The 14,018-nt window shown below is 45.0% G+C and overlaps 1 protein-coding gene across 1 annotated transcript in view; it reads left to right on the top strand.

The window, feature by feature from the left end:
* The window catches only part of DOCK2 (dedicator of cytokinesis 2), a 397,956-nt gene that overhangs the window by 364,729 nt on the left and 19,209 nt on the right, over positions 1–14,018 (top strand). Inside the window, exons 39-44 of the mRNA XM_077895573.1 lie at positions 2,869–2,958; positions 4,977–5,081; positions 6,644–6,785; positions 11,189–11,270; positions 12,504–12,588; positions 13,400–13,486. Coding sequence (XP_077751699.1) covers positions 2,869–2,958; positions 4,977–5,081; positions 6,644–6,785; positions 11,189–11,270; positions 12,504–12,588; positions 13,400–13,486 — 591 coding nt within the window. The remainder of the gene's footprint in view (positions 1–2,868; positions 2,959–4,976; positions 5,082–6,643; positions 6,786–11,188; positions 11,271–12,503; positions 12,589–13,399; positions 13,487–14,018) is intronic.

Raw genomic sequence — 14,018 nt, 5'->3', positions numbered from 1 at the left:
ACAGAGCCTGTGATGCCATCACTGATCTTTAAACAATAAGGACACAAAATGTTTGGTTGGGTTTGCTCAGAAGATTAGCCAGACCAACTGCTTCCCATCTTCCAATCTCCAGTGGAGCTTTAGGAAGCACCAACCCAAATGCAGCATTCCTCCTGTAGGAGATGCAGCATGTGGGCTAACTGCTCAGGCCCTGGAGCCAGCTTGGTTTCAAACCTTGCTCCTCTCCCACCTACCATTCCCTTGGCCTCTTAGAGACTTCAATTCCCACCCAAAATAGTGATACTAATAGTACATATTAACTAGTTGTATTGTGAAAATCAGGTGAGAGAGTGCATGTGACACACCTAGCATAGGGTCTGGTTCATAGTCCTGTCTTCTTAAATGTTAGCTCTCCTCTTTACTGTATTCTGCCTTCAAGGCCCCAGTTAATTGGCCACCCTCCATCAAAACTTTCTTGAGTCCTTCAGCTTACCTACAGCCCTGCTTCTCCTCTGAATTACAAGGTCTCTTACAGTTTATAAGGACAAAATTTAATGGACTTAATTTTGGTCTGTTCTGTCACTGCAGTTCATTGTATCTGTCTTGGCCCGATCTCCCCACCTTCCCTGGAAAGACAAAATGAGGTAATGTCTGTGGAAGGGCTTATAAATTCCCAGGAGTTGAGCAGTTGGAGAACACTGTTTTTATAATTTACAATTATAAGCCTCTTGAGGGCAGAAAGTCTGCCATTGCTGGAACCTCCTGCCCTGCTGGAATCAAGTCAGAGCTTCCTATTTGTTTACAGCTGATTCAGTCTGTAACTGTGAAAGCCCCAAAAAGGACATGTTGAGTTTTGTCCTCTATAAAGTATCCAGTTCAACTCACCTTGTGCTGAGTATAGAAGAAAAAAGGCATCATCCCTCATCTCAGGGAGCTTATCATCTAACTGGCAAAACAGACATCCCAATCATGATCTCTTTTGCATATTACCCTTTGGCGTTGTACAATAATGGAGGATGGGGGGATGTAGTGCCAAGGTTTGGGAGCAGAGAGGAGAGAACAGATGAGTACAGCTCACTCTGATAGCCACTGCTGTGGAAGGTTCCAGAATGAAGCCCAAACACATTAGCATCCCTTTACCTTCGTTTTGCCACACTTCCCCTCATGGAGATTTATTGCTCCAGGCACACACAATAGCTTTCTACTCTGAAAGTCCACCTATCAATACTTGATGGACTCCTCTATGTCCCTCAAAACCCAACTCTTACATCTATTTATGTGTATGCTTTATCCACTTATGTTTCATGAAAGAAGAGACTGTGTCTTATCCATATTTATATCTGTTCCATCACCATATACCATACCATGCCTAGAAACCAGCAGGTGTCCAATAGTTAATGTATGAAATTCAGAGGGATCAGTGACTATCAGAGGTCCCAGTGACCATAGGCATACTCAGGAGGAAGTCCTAGGTGTGTGACTCACTCCCTGGCCCCTTAGTGGTCGCTAAACACATGGAGAGAGCATTTCTGGCATATTATGGTAGGAAATTGGCAAATACTTACACATGAGCCAAACAGTCCTCTGACCCAGCTCAGGGACTTTACCACCATCTTCTTGCCAGGCTGAAGAGAAAGAAAGGCCCAGTCCAGTCTGGCCTGTGGACTTGGTTCCTCCTGGCACATAAAGCATTTTTATGCTGTTCACTAAGTTGTCCACGGGTTTACAGCCATGGCTCCTCCACTCGGCACTTGCTTTTATTTATTTTTATGCTTGGATGCAGAGAGAGCATTTTTGCTACAAAGCACACACTACATTTTGGCAACCTCCCCTCTTTCCTTCCCCACCTCCCCTAGCTTCTCCATTTAGATGCATTTTCCATTTTAAACTGAATATGAAATGTGATGGGTGTCCCTTGAGATTGCCAGATCTCTAGCCCACTCTGCATCTCCCCCGCCTCTCTGCAAAAGCTCCCAAACCCCTTTAGTCCAAGATGGAAGTTTGATCTATTGGATTCAGCCTAAGACAAAGCAGAGAAAAAGGAAAATCCCCTATATCCAAGGTTTATTTTCTCAAATTTTTTTTTTCAAATGAAAAAGATCTATTTACAAAATTTCTTTATTTTTATTTTTATTTTTAGAGACGGAGTAAGGGGCAGAGTGGGAGGGAGAGAGATAATTTTAATCAGGGTTCATGTCCAGTGTGGAACCTGATGTGGGGCTCAATCTCACAACCCTAAGATCATGACTAGAGCCAAAATCAATAGTTGGACATTTAACCGATTGAGCCACCCGGTGCCCCTTACAAAAACTTCTAACTACTCTTTTCATTCTCTAGTACCAGCTCCATCTCCACCTCTACGCAGCCCCCTCCCCGCTCATATACTCCAAATAACCCCATTACGAAGAGACAGGTATAAAATTTCAGCTGTGCAAGATAAATATGGTCTAGAGACCTTCTGTACAACATTAGGCCTATAGTCGACAATTACCAGGTCACACCCAGGTGTGCATTCTAACCCAGCTTTTGGTTGGGCATGTGACCTAGGACAATGTCTCTGCCTAGCTAAACCCCCATTTCTTACCTGGGAAATGCAAATGTTACTAGTCACCTCCCAGAGTAGTTGTGGAGACCCAGAAAGCATGCAAATAAAGCATTTAGCCTAGCCTCTGGCTGCTCCATTCTTTGTCACAGAACTAGAATGAGGGGCAGAGGAAGGGTCCTGCTCCCGGAGACGTACCGGGCTCCCTGTACATGGGGCCGGGCCTGGGTCTGAGTAAGGCTTGCAGTGCAGTCCCAGGAGGCAAGCTCCCGCTAGCCCCTTTCTCAACAAGGGTTCAACAAGCCCGGGGGAGCCCCCTAACCTTTGTGCTCTTGACCTTCCTGTAGATGTGGGAAGAGGCCATCAGCCTGTGCAAGGAGCTGGCGGACCAATACGAGATGGAGATCTTTGACTATGAGCTCCTGAGCCAGAACCTGGTAAGTCTGGGTGCCTGGGGCCTTGGCTCCTCAGAGAGGCTGGGGACGAGGGAGCGGGAGGCCAGGTGGGGTCAGGACAACAGAAAAAGGCTGGGAGTGGGGTCTGAGCTGAGTGAGGCTGCTGAAAGCTTTCCTTCCAGTTGGCAATATTTTCAGAGGGAGGTATTCTGGGAAAAGTCATCAGCGACAGTTTCCCGGATGGAGTGGTAAGTTCCTGCTTGGCACGGGGGCTGCTGCTGCTATTGCACACTCAATAAACACTGTGCTACATTTGCAGTAAAATCCCCACAAATCACTAAGCCAATTAAATAAAAACGCAAATTTGTGCTTTCTGATTAACAGATAAATCACATTAAAATACTCCCCGTCTGGCCATTCCCCATTAGCTCCTTGGTGCTGGTGATTTGGTGGGGGTATGTGGAAAGCGAGGTAAGCCAGCCTAGCCTGCTTATGCTGCAGATGCCAGGGCTTGGCAGGGAGGTGGCCTCTGCAGGGAAAATGCAGAACATTTTGGCTGCTCCTACCACTCACACACCTCCCACGTATTTCCTGGCCACCTCAGAGCCAGGGCCTGCCGCCCCATCTTAGCCTGTTTTGACAGGCCAGTCCAGCTGTGTCCAGGAGACTCTAAAATGAGAGTCAGAATGTGGAGAGATGATTTATTGCTTCTTTGGGGGTGGGGTGGGTATTGAGTACAGTTTTCTTGTTAAAAAACAGCTGAGCTGTTTGCTGTTTGTACTGTGTGTAGGATACAATGCGAACACACATGTAATCACACCAAGAAACACATTTATCCCATACATACATCCATATAGATTTTTGCAGACATGGAAACACATGCCTTCTAAACATGTGTATTTATGTGCTTGCACACATACACACACGGAGTACACATTCATGCACACATATGCACACACATGCGCTACACACTTGTATATACATGTACATACACAGAGTATACATTCATTTGTACACTTGCAGACACACATCCCATACACATTTGTGCACACGCATATGCACATACGCACAGTACACATTTATGTACAGACATGCACATATACATGCAGTTTCATGCAATGCTGATGTATGTGTACATCCACGCTCCAAGCCTACATTGCACAGACTTCTGTCCACCCACATTTATCTCCCATGTTGTGTCAAATTTAAGATGCCATCCTGTGAGATGTAGCATTTTTTTTTTATGTCTCCTGTCATGATTTCTGCCTGGCTAATAGCAATTGTAAGATGCTATCAGGTATAAAGTAGGATGTAAACAGTTTTCAGAGATGCTAAAATATGAAAAACACACACCTCTTGGAATTGATGAAATATGTTAAGTGCACATACGCAGGAAGACTTCTATATCCAGAGATATTTATGCATCCATAGAGCCTCATAAACACATGCCTGGTGCGCATGGAGGAGGGAGCAGTGTGGTAAGCCAGAGTGGGGTAGTGGGGGGCTATGGACAGCTGGCTGGATTCAGCTCCATACTTACGAGCTGCATTATGAGACACCATTTCTTTATTTGCAAAACAGAGATACGAGGGATGCCTGGGTGGCTCAGTGGTTAAGTGTCTGCCTTTGGCTCAGGGCATGATCCTGAGGTCCCAGGATCAAGTCTCACATCAGCCTCCCTGCATGGATCCTGCTTCTCCCTCTGCCTATGTCTCTGCCTCTCTCTCTCTCTCTCTCCGTATCTCTCATGAATGAATAAATAAAATCTTTTAAAAAAAGAATATTATCTCTAAAAAAACAGAGATACGATACTTGTGAGTTGTTACGAGGAGGATGCAAGTAAACGAGCTGGTACAGGTAGAATGATCAACATGGAACCTGTTATGGGTAAATACAGCTATTGCTATTACAATTATAGACATATCCACAGATATGCAAATATATGTACTAAGCATCTTGGTTCTGGTATAATGATCATGTCTCAAGTTTGGCCTCTCTGGGTTAGATGTGCCTTTGATACACATTTATGTTATTATAAGCTATGAGTTTTCTCCTTTCAGATCCAGCAGGCAAAATTCTATGAAAACATCATGAAAATCCTCAGGCCCAAGCCAGACTATTTTGCTGTTGGATACTATGGCCAGGGATTTCCCTCCTTTCTGCGGGTGAGTATGTTGGTGACTGAGACCCAGGCCAGAGGCCTGGGGCCTCTCAGCTGTCACTTTGTGCTTCAAGGAACCGCTTATACTCAGACTCTGTGTTCTCCTCCTTCCAACTGCTGCCCTCACTGCCAGCATAAGCCCAGTGCCTCTATCATTACCACCCTCAGCCACCCCATGTTTCTCTAGATATACAGAAACCAGAGCTACTCTGCGAGGCACTAGCTCCCCATCCCTTGAGTGAGGCATTCAAGGAGAGCTGGATGCCTTCTGCTACCCAGCAGGCATAGCAGAGCACTAGTTCTCAGACCCTTTGGGCTCAGGAATCTCTTTTCTCTCTGAAAAATTATTGAGGTCCTCAATGAACTTTTGTATTTATAGACTCTGTCTACATCTACCATATTCAACATTAAAACTAAGAAAATTTAAAAATATTTATCATTTTATCTAAAAATAACAATAATTAACCTGTCATGTGTTAACACAACTTTCATCTTTATGAAAAATAGTTATATTCTCTAATAAAAATGTGTGCAAAAGTGAGACTATTTCATATTTCTCCAAATCTCTATGATGTTTAGATTAAGAGAGGATAACTAGTGTCTTATACCTGTTTCCACAATCTGTTGTGATACCACACAGCATGCAGTTTCTGGAACTTAAGGATACACGTTCTAGGATCCTATTCCCATAGATCACATTTCAGCAAGTCTGGAGCTAGGTTTGGGGATCTGAAATTTTAGAAGTCTTCTAGGCCCTTCTGACAATCCCCCAGATTTGGAAGTACTGATACAGCGAGGTGACAGACGTGGGTTTGGACTGAAGAACTTATAGGCCATTAGAAGTGGCACAGATGGTACAGATATGGTCTAGAACATGGATTCTCAACTTCAGCTCTTTTGACATTTTAGATCAGGTTATTCTTCATTATGGCAACTGTCCTCTGCATTGAAGGGCATTTAGTAGTATCCTGGGCCTCTACACACTGAGTTCTAGTACCTCTCCCTCTCCCAAGTTGTGCCAACCAAAAATATTTCCTGACATTGCCAGTGTCCCTTAGGAAACAAATCAATCCCCATTTGAAAACCACTTATTGAGAGGAGGCTAACTCAGTCAAAGAAGGATAAATTGTATATTTCTGTGGAGCTAGAGCCAGGAGCCAAGTGATGAAGGACCCGAATGCTGATACCTTCCATCCTACAGGCCCAGCCCACATGGCCCATGAAAAGCAGGAGGGACATTTTGTGATTATATAAACAGAAGACAGGTATGACACACTGAGAGCCAAGTGATGAATAATTCTGAAAGCTGTACACAGAAGAGTTTGAAGAAGTTCTCAACATCCATGATACCCTCTCCTTTTAGAATCTATCTTTTTAAAGAAGTGGTGTGCCCAGGTAGGTTGGTGAGCTGAGCTTCTCCTTTCTGTGGTGAGGAAGCAGAAAGGAGAGAGATCTATAGGAGGTCACCATAGCTCTACACTCATGTCATAAGCCTCCCAGCTTTGCTTGTATCACGTTCTCCAGGCCTAGGCTCTGAGATCTCTGTTGGGTGTCATTTCTCTGCAGAACAAGGTGTTCATCTACCGAGGGAAGGAGTATGAGCGGAGAGAAGATTTCCAGATGCAGCTGATGAGCCAGTTCCCCAATGCAGAGAAGATGAACACAACCTCTGCCCCCGGGGAGGACGTGAAGAATGCCCCAGGCCAGTGTATCCTTGGAGAATGGCCCAGCCAAGGGGCCAGGCAGAGGCAGCTCTCCTGGGACGTTAGCCCACAGAGCCCCACCTAAGAGCTTAGAGCTGCTGCCAGAATCATGGCAGTAGTGCCAATTTTAGTGTCCAATGTGGGATCCAAAAATCCATCTCGGGAAATTCTAAACATTCCATTCATTGAGCAATTCACTCATTCATTCATTCTCATAGTGAATACTATCAAGCCCTGAGTCTGTGCCAATCACTGTGCAAGGTGCTAAAGATCACACTCATAAAGTGGTCCTACCTTTAGGGAGCTTATAGTCTAACAAGTAAAAGAGGCACTGAACAACTAATTGCACCATTAAGTATGTGTTTATAAAAACTGGGTTAATGCCAAGAGGAACCCATGCAGGACATTGTGATCTGTGACGGGGAAGGCAGAGAAGGCTTCCTTGAGGAAGGTAATGTTTAAGTTTAGCAACTAGCCAAAGGTTAATAGGAGGCAAGGAGAATGGCCTAGATAGAGGAAAGGACCATCATATGCCCAGGCCTCAAGTGGAAGGAGCACAGCAGGTTCCAAAAACTGAAATAGTGCCACAGTGCTCTTACAATAAGATCAAAACTCCTGAGTGAGGCCAGGATCATGTCCACCATCTGATCCCTGCCTGTTTCTCTAATGTCATTGTCCCTTCCTCATGATTTTTCCTTCCCTCTCTCATGCCCCTCTGGCCACAATGGCCTCATTTCTGTTGCCTCTTCTTGTCATGCCCTTCCCCTAGCTCCTTTCTCATCCATCAAATCCTAACTTGATGTTACTTCCTTGAAGAGCCTCTCTCTGTCACTTATTTAAAGTAGCCTTTTCTGAAATCTTCATGAGCCTCATATCTCAAACCCTGTCTATTTTCTTTAGAGAATTTATCTCAATCTGTTATCTTTTGTGCTTTTTAAAGATTCACATAAGCTAGACTGTAAACTCTGGGAATGCAGAGGCTGCACTGCCTTGTTCGCTGCAGTAACTTCCCCATCTGCGGCCTTGCCCCTGCACAAAGCTGACTCTGAGAAACTACCTGTTGATTAATAGAAAACAGAAAGAAGAGAGAAAGAAGAGAGAGATAGACAAATAGAGACAAGAAGGAGGGCAGGATGAAGGGAGGGAGTCAGTTCACTGGAGTCCACAGAGGAGGACACAAGAGACACGAGATGATGCCAGTGAGATTGGGTAGGTGATGGCATTCCTAAGGGTCAGGAGTGGACACTGGGCCCGAAGCAGGACTCCCGGTGTCAGAGAGCATATAAATCCAAGGACTAGGCAGACAGCTGAGTGGAGATGCACTCATCCACCTTGGCTCCCTGCACTGCACCCTGTAGCACAAATTAAGTTACAGTCTTTAAAACAGGGTTGACAGGTTGCATGGCTGGTCTGCTAAGTCTGCTGAACCTTAATCCAAATATTTTTCCCTTGGGTGATAAATATTCATCTGTAACCTTTTCATTATGCTCACCTGCCCTTCATGCCTGCTCTACCATGGTATTTGCGAGAGGAAATGCAACTAGTCCTGGGGCTGACTGGTTACAGATGTGACTTTGATTACAGACAAGACAGGAGATTAGTACTAAGGCCCTTCTTAAGTGGACTCCTGGTGTTGAATAGTTCTCTGGCCCTGTAGCTTAGGGCAGAGGGGGAGCATGTGCTATGAAGTCATCCTATGATATGTGGGCCTGATTCAGTGCCAGGAATCAAGTGGACAAGGGAAAAGGGCTGACATTTCCTAAATGTCCCCTTCATGCCATGCATGAGACTGAGTGCTTTGTAAATATTATTTCTTTAACTCCCATAAAACTCCATAAGATGAGCATTATTTTTGTCCTATTTCATAGAGAAGGACTGTGTAGTGCAGAGAGGTAAAGTAGTTTTCCTAAGATTACAAACCTAGTTAGTGATAGAGGTGACATTCGAACTCCAAGATCTCTCACAAAGTCTGTATTCTTTTTATAATGCCATACTTTCATCAAGATTAATGAAGATAATGTTCTTTATTAACTATTTACCATGCACCAAGCATTGTTTCATTTTATCCTTATAGTAACCCTATGAGCTGGGGATTATTACTCTGTATTTTGCAAATAAGAAAACCAAGGCTCAAAAAATATAAGCAGCTTACACAAGGTCCTAGGCACTGATGGAGTAGGATTTGAACTCAGGCCTGCTTATTGCCAAAATCTGAGCTTGTAATGTACTGTTCTCTCACCTTCTCTAGTGAAGCTAACAAATAGCTTGAAAGGGTGACACATTTCATGTCTTCTTATTTAAGTATCATGTGAGGGAAGACATCTGAAACAAAGGTCTTTTAGTTGACTGTCTTCTATCTCCCACCTTCCCCCTGCCTAGACCTCAGGGTCACAATTCCATGCACATATTCAACATGTGAGGCACTAGCCATGCATCCTCCTGGACATGATTTGAGGGCTCTGGTGTCACTCACTTCCCCAGGACAGGTTTGGATTCTCCTCTTGGACCAAGGCCAATTACTAAGATCAGTAGATATGGCCTAGAACATTCTCTAAAACAAGAGCTGGCAAACTTTTCTGTAAAGGACCAGATAGGAAATATTTTAGTTGTTGTGGGCTGCGTGGTCTCAATGTCATAACTACTCAACTCTGTTGTTGTAGTGGAAGAACAGCCATGGATATAACACATAAATGGATTAGTGTGGAAACCAAAGTGGTTTCCCTCCCAGAGAAGGCTGTTGGCTGTATGGCTTGAGAAAGAAAATAGTTTTCCTGAATATTACAGAAGTTCTTCCCATGAGACCTGTCATTATATTCTCTCTCAATCTCTCTCCTTCTGCCCCCCTCTCTGAGGGACTCTCATTTAATGTGGAAATTTTCTTCAGAGATAAAATAATTAAATCTCTAACATATTAGTATGGAGTGAGTTTAGTAGAGGGGGACAACTGAATTTAACTTGGAATTATATTTTGGCCATTTCTTCTGTATGAAAGAATCATAACCTCTGCCATCAGAAAGATCACAATGTGGTGGAGGAAAGGGGGACAAGACATGGAGTTAGAGAGATAAGAGTCCAAAGTTCAGGCAAAATGCCATGGATCGTCAGAGGGAGGAAACAACATCCGACTGAGGGTAAATTGAATGCTCATGGAGCCTGTGGTATTTGACATTTGCCTCAAGGACTCATGGGGAGAGGAGGTAATATAAGAAAATATTTCAAGCAAACGGCATAGAAGAATCTTTTGGATAGCCGGAGATAATGGTGGGACATGGGTTGGGGTCATATTAAAGTAACTTTGAAAGCCAATAAGAAGAGTTTGTGATCCCTTAGTTGGCAGAAATTTCAGGTTCAGGAGAGAGTTTTTGGAGTTATGGTGGTCATTGGGTAGAATGAAGGGATGAGAGTACTTGGATACTTAAAGAAGAGAAATGAGCAAAGGAGACATGGTAGGAGACATGGAGCTGGGGAATAGGACCAGTGATGACTAGTTTTGTTTATTTGCATTGCCATGTTATAAGTTTAAAATGCATAAAGGTCTAAAATAGGCAGGTAAAGCTCCCATTGTTTGTGCCTGTGGCAGGCATCACTAATCAATCATAGAACTCTTTCCCACTGAGCCTGGACACAGCCTTACAATCCTGCCACAGGCAGTTACTTTCAAGCTTTCAGAGCTGGAATGCAAAATGATATCTATCTGCATGCTCTAAAGCAATGCTTTTCAAATTTAAGGACGCATGTGTATCACCTGAAGATCTTATAAAACTACAGACTCTGATTCAGTAGGTCTGAGGTAGGGCTTGAGACTCACCATCTCTAATAAGCCTTCAGGTGATATGGTGCTGCTGGTCTAAGGACCACACTGATTAGCAGTCTGGGGTCAAAGAACCCTGATCAGGGGGTTAAAAGACCCAAATACATACCTCTGTTCTGTTCTCACAAGCTGTGTGACTTTTCATAATTTGTCTGGCTTCTTTGACCTTGAAGTCCTCACCTATGAAAGGAGGACAGGAGGACCACCTACATTAGTAACACTACTCAGTGGAATTGGCAGGATGAAAGGAGACCATGAGGATATGAGCCCTGCAATTGATTGAGAACTATATACTCATTAGATTGTATTACTGTTAATATAGAAATGAGGATGATGATGATTAAGGACCACAAACCAACTATTAGCAAGGGCTGAGCCCTGGGATAAGTTGCAAGTGACAGGCAGTTCTGTTAAGGACCATGGTGACTACTAACTTGTTATTAGAACCTACTTGACAGCCAGGAACCTGAAGTCAGACATTCAGTAAAATTTGGCCCCAGAAGGGCTGTCCTAGGAGGTCTCACCTGGGACCTGCTATATTTGGAACTGTCTCTGCAGCCGACAATACATTGTGACCCTTAACTGCAAGAATCCCAGACATCCAGTGTTTCACTGTCCAGCCGGTCTTGGATGAACATCCAAGGTTCAAGAATAAGCCAGTTCCTGACCAGATAATAAAGTGAGACACACAGTTCACTGGAAGGAGGGATGGGGAAGAAAATCCCATGGGGCTACCGAGCTGAGCTGGTGGCAAGACAGTCCCTGGTGCCCTTCTAGTTCTTTCTCTAGGTTAGCCAGCCTTCTATCCCTTTTCCTCTTGGGAAAAGAATCACCTGACCCCCATTAGCCATCTAGGCTCTACCCCTGAAAAGGCTGAAGCCAGAGATGAGAGGGATGAGGCACAGCAAATCCTCAGGAAGCAGCAATGACATTCACTGAACTGGAGGGGGAGAGCCTGTCACTCAGGTGACACAGTGGTTCCAAGGAATCCGTAGCAGAATGTGGGCTGGGCAGGCAACAGGCAGGGTGGGGACAGAGGGACAGCGGTCATCCTGAGCACGTTTTTTCCAAAGGGACATCTTTTCAGCATTTGTTGAAATGTGACAGTGCATTGACAGTAGATGTGCTCTGTCTATAATAAAGGGGCATTAAAGGAAGCAGCATGAAGGCAGGTCTCCCATCTGTTCAGTACCAGATTGCAAGGTCAGTAATGAAGCCGTGAGGCAGAGGGTCTGTGGGACACCCCTCCAAGCTGCCCAGTTTACCCTCCTCAGACCAAGGTACCCACTATAGCACCTGGAGTGCCTTAGTAAAAGGTCTCTCTTCTGATAGGACAGTAGGGAGCAAGAGGTTTTTGCGAGAAGAGAGACCTGTCCCCTCAGGGAGAGGCAGTCCATCCCGGCAGTCTCACACTAGTGCAGGAAGCTGAGCAGGCCTACCTCAACTTAGATCTGAGCCTCCCCTCACCCTTAACTATCCAGCTAGCACCGTGCCCTGCTGGCTTCAGTGTTAGAATGTCCCCAGAGATTCAGGAAGAGTGATGTGAGGGGTGGTTGGGATTCCTTAGGAAATCCTTAGAAGATACTCCTGGAACATGAGGCTAGGACTGGAGGCATATCTAGATCCTTCATTGAGGTCACAGAAAAAGATGACCCAAGTGTATTAATACTAGAGTTCCAACTCCTCAGGTACACAAAGGGGTACTGTGTTCTCATAGGACATAAGACTAGTCCAGCTAGCCTAGCTTCTAAATCACTTTTCGAGGAGCATCTGATTTTAAATGCTACCACAAGGGTACTACCAGGTCTGAAGTTTACCGGAATGAGCCTCCCTGGACAGCACAAGTTCAGCTCAGGTTCTGCGTCCGCAGCCTGGCATGCTACCAGAACCTCCGCCTCTTCCTATCTTGCAGCTTTTATAAATCCAACTACGTGCAAAAGTTCCACTACTCCCGGCCTGTGCGCAAAGGGACCGTTGACCCTGAGAATGAGTTTGCTGTGAGTATCCCCTCCACCCTTAGCAGCCTTGATCATTGAAAAGCCGCGGGCCACCTTTCCCAGCCAGAGCAGGTACCTGCCAGTGTCAGGGTGGGAGGGCATTTGATCCAAAGCAGAAAGAAGTAAAAGTAACATCTGTCTCTATAATAACGCCCATTCTCCAGTCTTTTCCGTTGGGTTTGTTTTCATTTCTTGAGCCCTGCTATGTACCAGATACAGTCCAGGCCTTGTGTAAGATGTACCTTTCAGCCGCAGGGCATTTGGACATTTCTAGAAGGTAGGAGCCCTCAGTCTAAGCAGGGGTGTTGATGAGGTCAAGCCTTCCAGGAAATAGTAATAAGAAGCCACAGCGATTTCAGTTTCCAATATCCCCTGTGCGCTTCCCAGCTAGGATTTGTCCTATGTTCCCAAGGCTGGCATGAGGAAGTGGCTCAAAGTTTCTCTCAGCCCTTTGCCTTAGACTGTGATTCTTCATATTTTGGGAGTCATGGGCCCTTTCAAAATGTTCTACTGTAAACCCTCCCCCAGAGAATGCAGGTAGATGCATTCAATATTGCTAAAAAATCCTGACTATTCAGAGACCCAGATTAAACCCTACTGGGCTAAATCCAGGGAAAACTTTAGCTTCACATCCAGAAAGAATTCTTTAGGGTAAGGTGGAAGTGTGTTTCTAGGTCTTGAAACATTTATTTGTGCTCTGGGTAGATGAGAGTTTTGAAGGCCTAGTTGGGTTCTTGCCAAACCTCTCTGATAGCCAGGTTTCATAAGTGTGTTGCTTTCCTGCCCTTGCCACCTTCTGCCCATGGGACAGTCGATGTGGATCGAGAGAACCTCCTTCATAACTGCGTACAAGCTTCCAGGGATCCTGCGCTGGTTTGAAGTGGTTCACATGTCCCAGGTGAGTCTCCAGGCCTTCTGGGCATAGCCAGTCTTAGGCGTTCCTTTAACTGTAAGGTGATAAGCTTTTATTCAAAGCCACTGTGGAAATCCTAGCATTCCAATGCAGGAAGGGACCTGAGGCACCATCCTGATTATCTGCTTTCAGATTTCTCGGTTAAGCATCAGACAAGTTTTCCCCCCCTGGCAAATGAAACCTACACAGAATCCTATTATAAGCTGATGAATGAGAGCTTTGGTGGTTAGGTACAGCAGAGAAGCAGAGGGCCTGCAGTACCATGCCCTCAATCATACCCTCATCTCTTCCTATCTCAGCAACTCCTTGGGGCTCCTCTGCAGAACCCCACTGTTAACCCATCTTATAGTTGGATAAACTGAGGCTCAGAGAGAAAAAAATCACACAGAGGCAAAGCTCTGGCTAGACTGCAATTGTCTGAACTCCCCTTGGGGAGCTAGCATGTCTTTTGCTTCTCAATACACTTGAGGGTCTCCATGTTCCTAAACAGCTAAGGGTCTTGCAGCTCCCAGGATGC

The sequence above is a fragment of the Canis aureus genome, chromosome 4 (genome assembly GCF_053574225.1).
Source record: "Canis aureus isolate CA01 chromosome 4, VMU_Caureus_v.1.0, whole genome shotgun sequence".
In the NCBI taxonomy this organism is placed as follows: Eukaryota; Metazoa; Chordata; class Mammalia; order Carnivora; family Canidae; genus Canis; species Canis aureus.
Note: the sequence above shows the minus strand (reverse complement) of the source record. Positions and strands in the feature narration are given on the sequence as shown.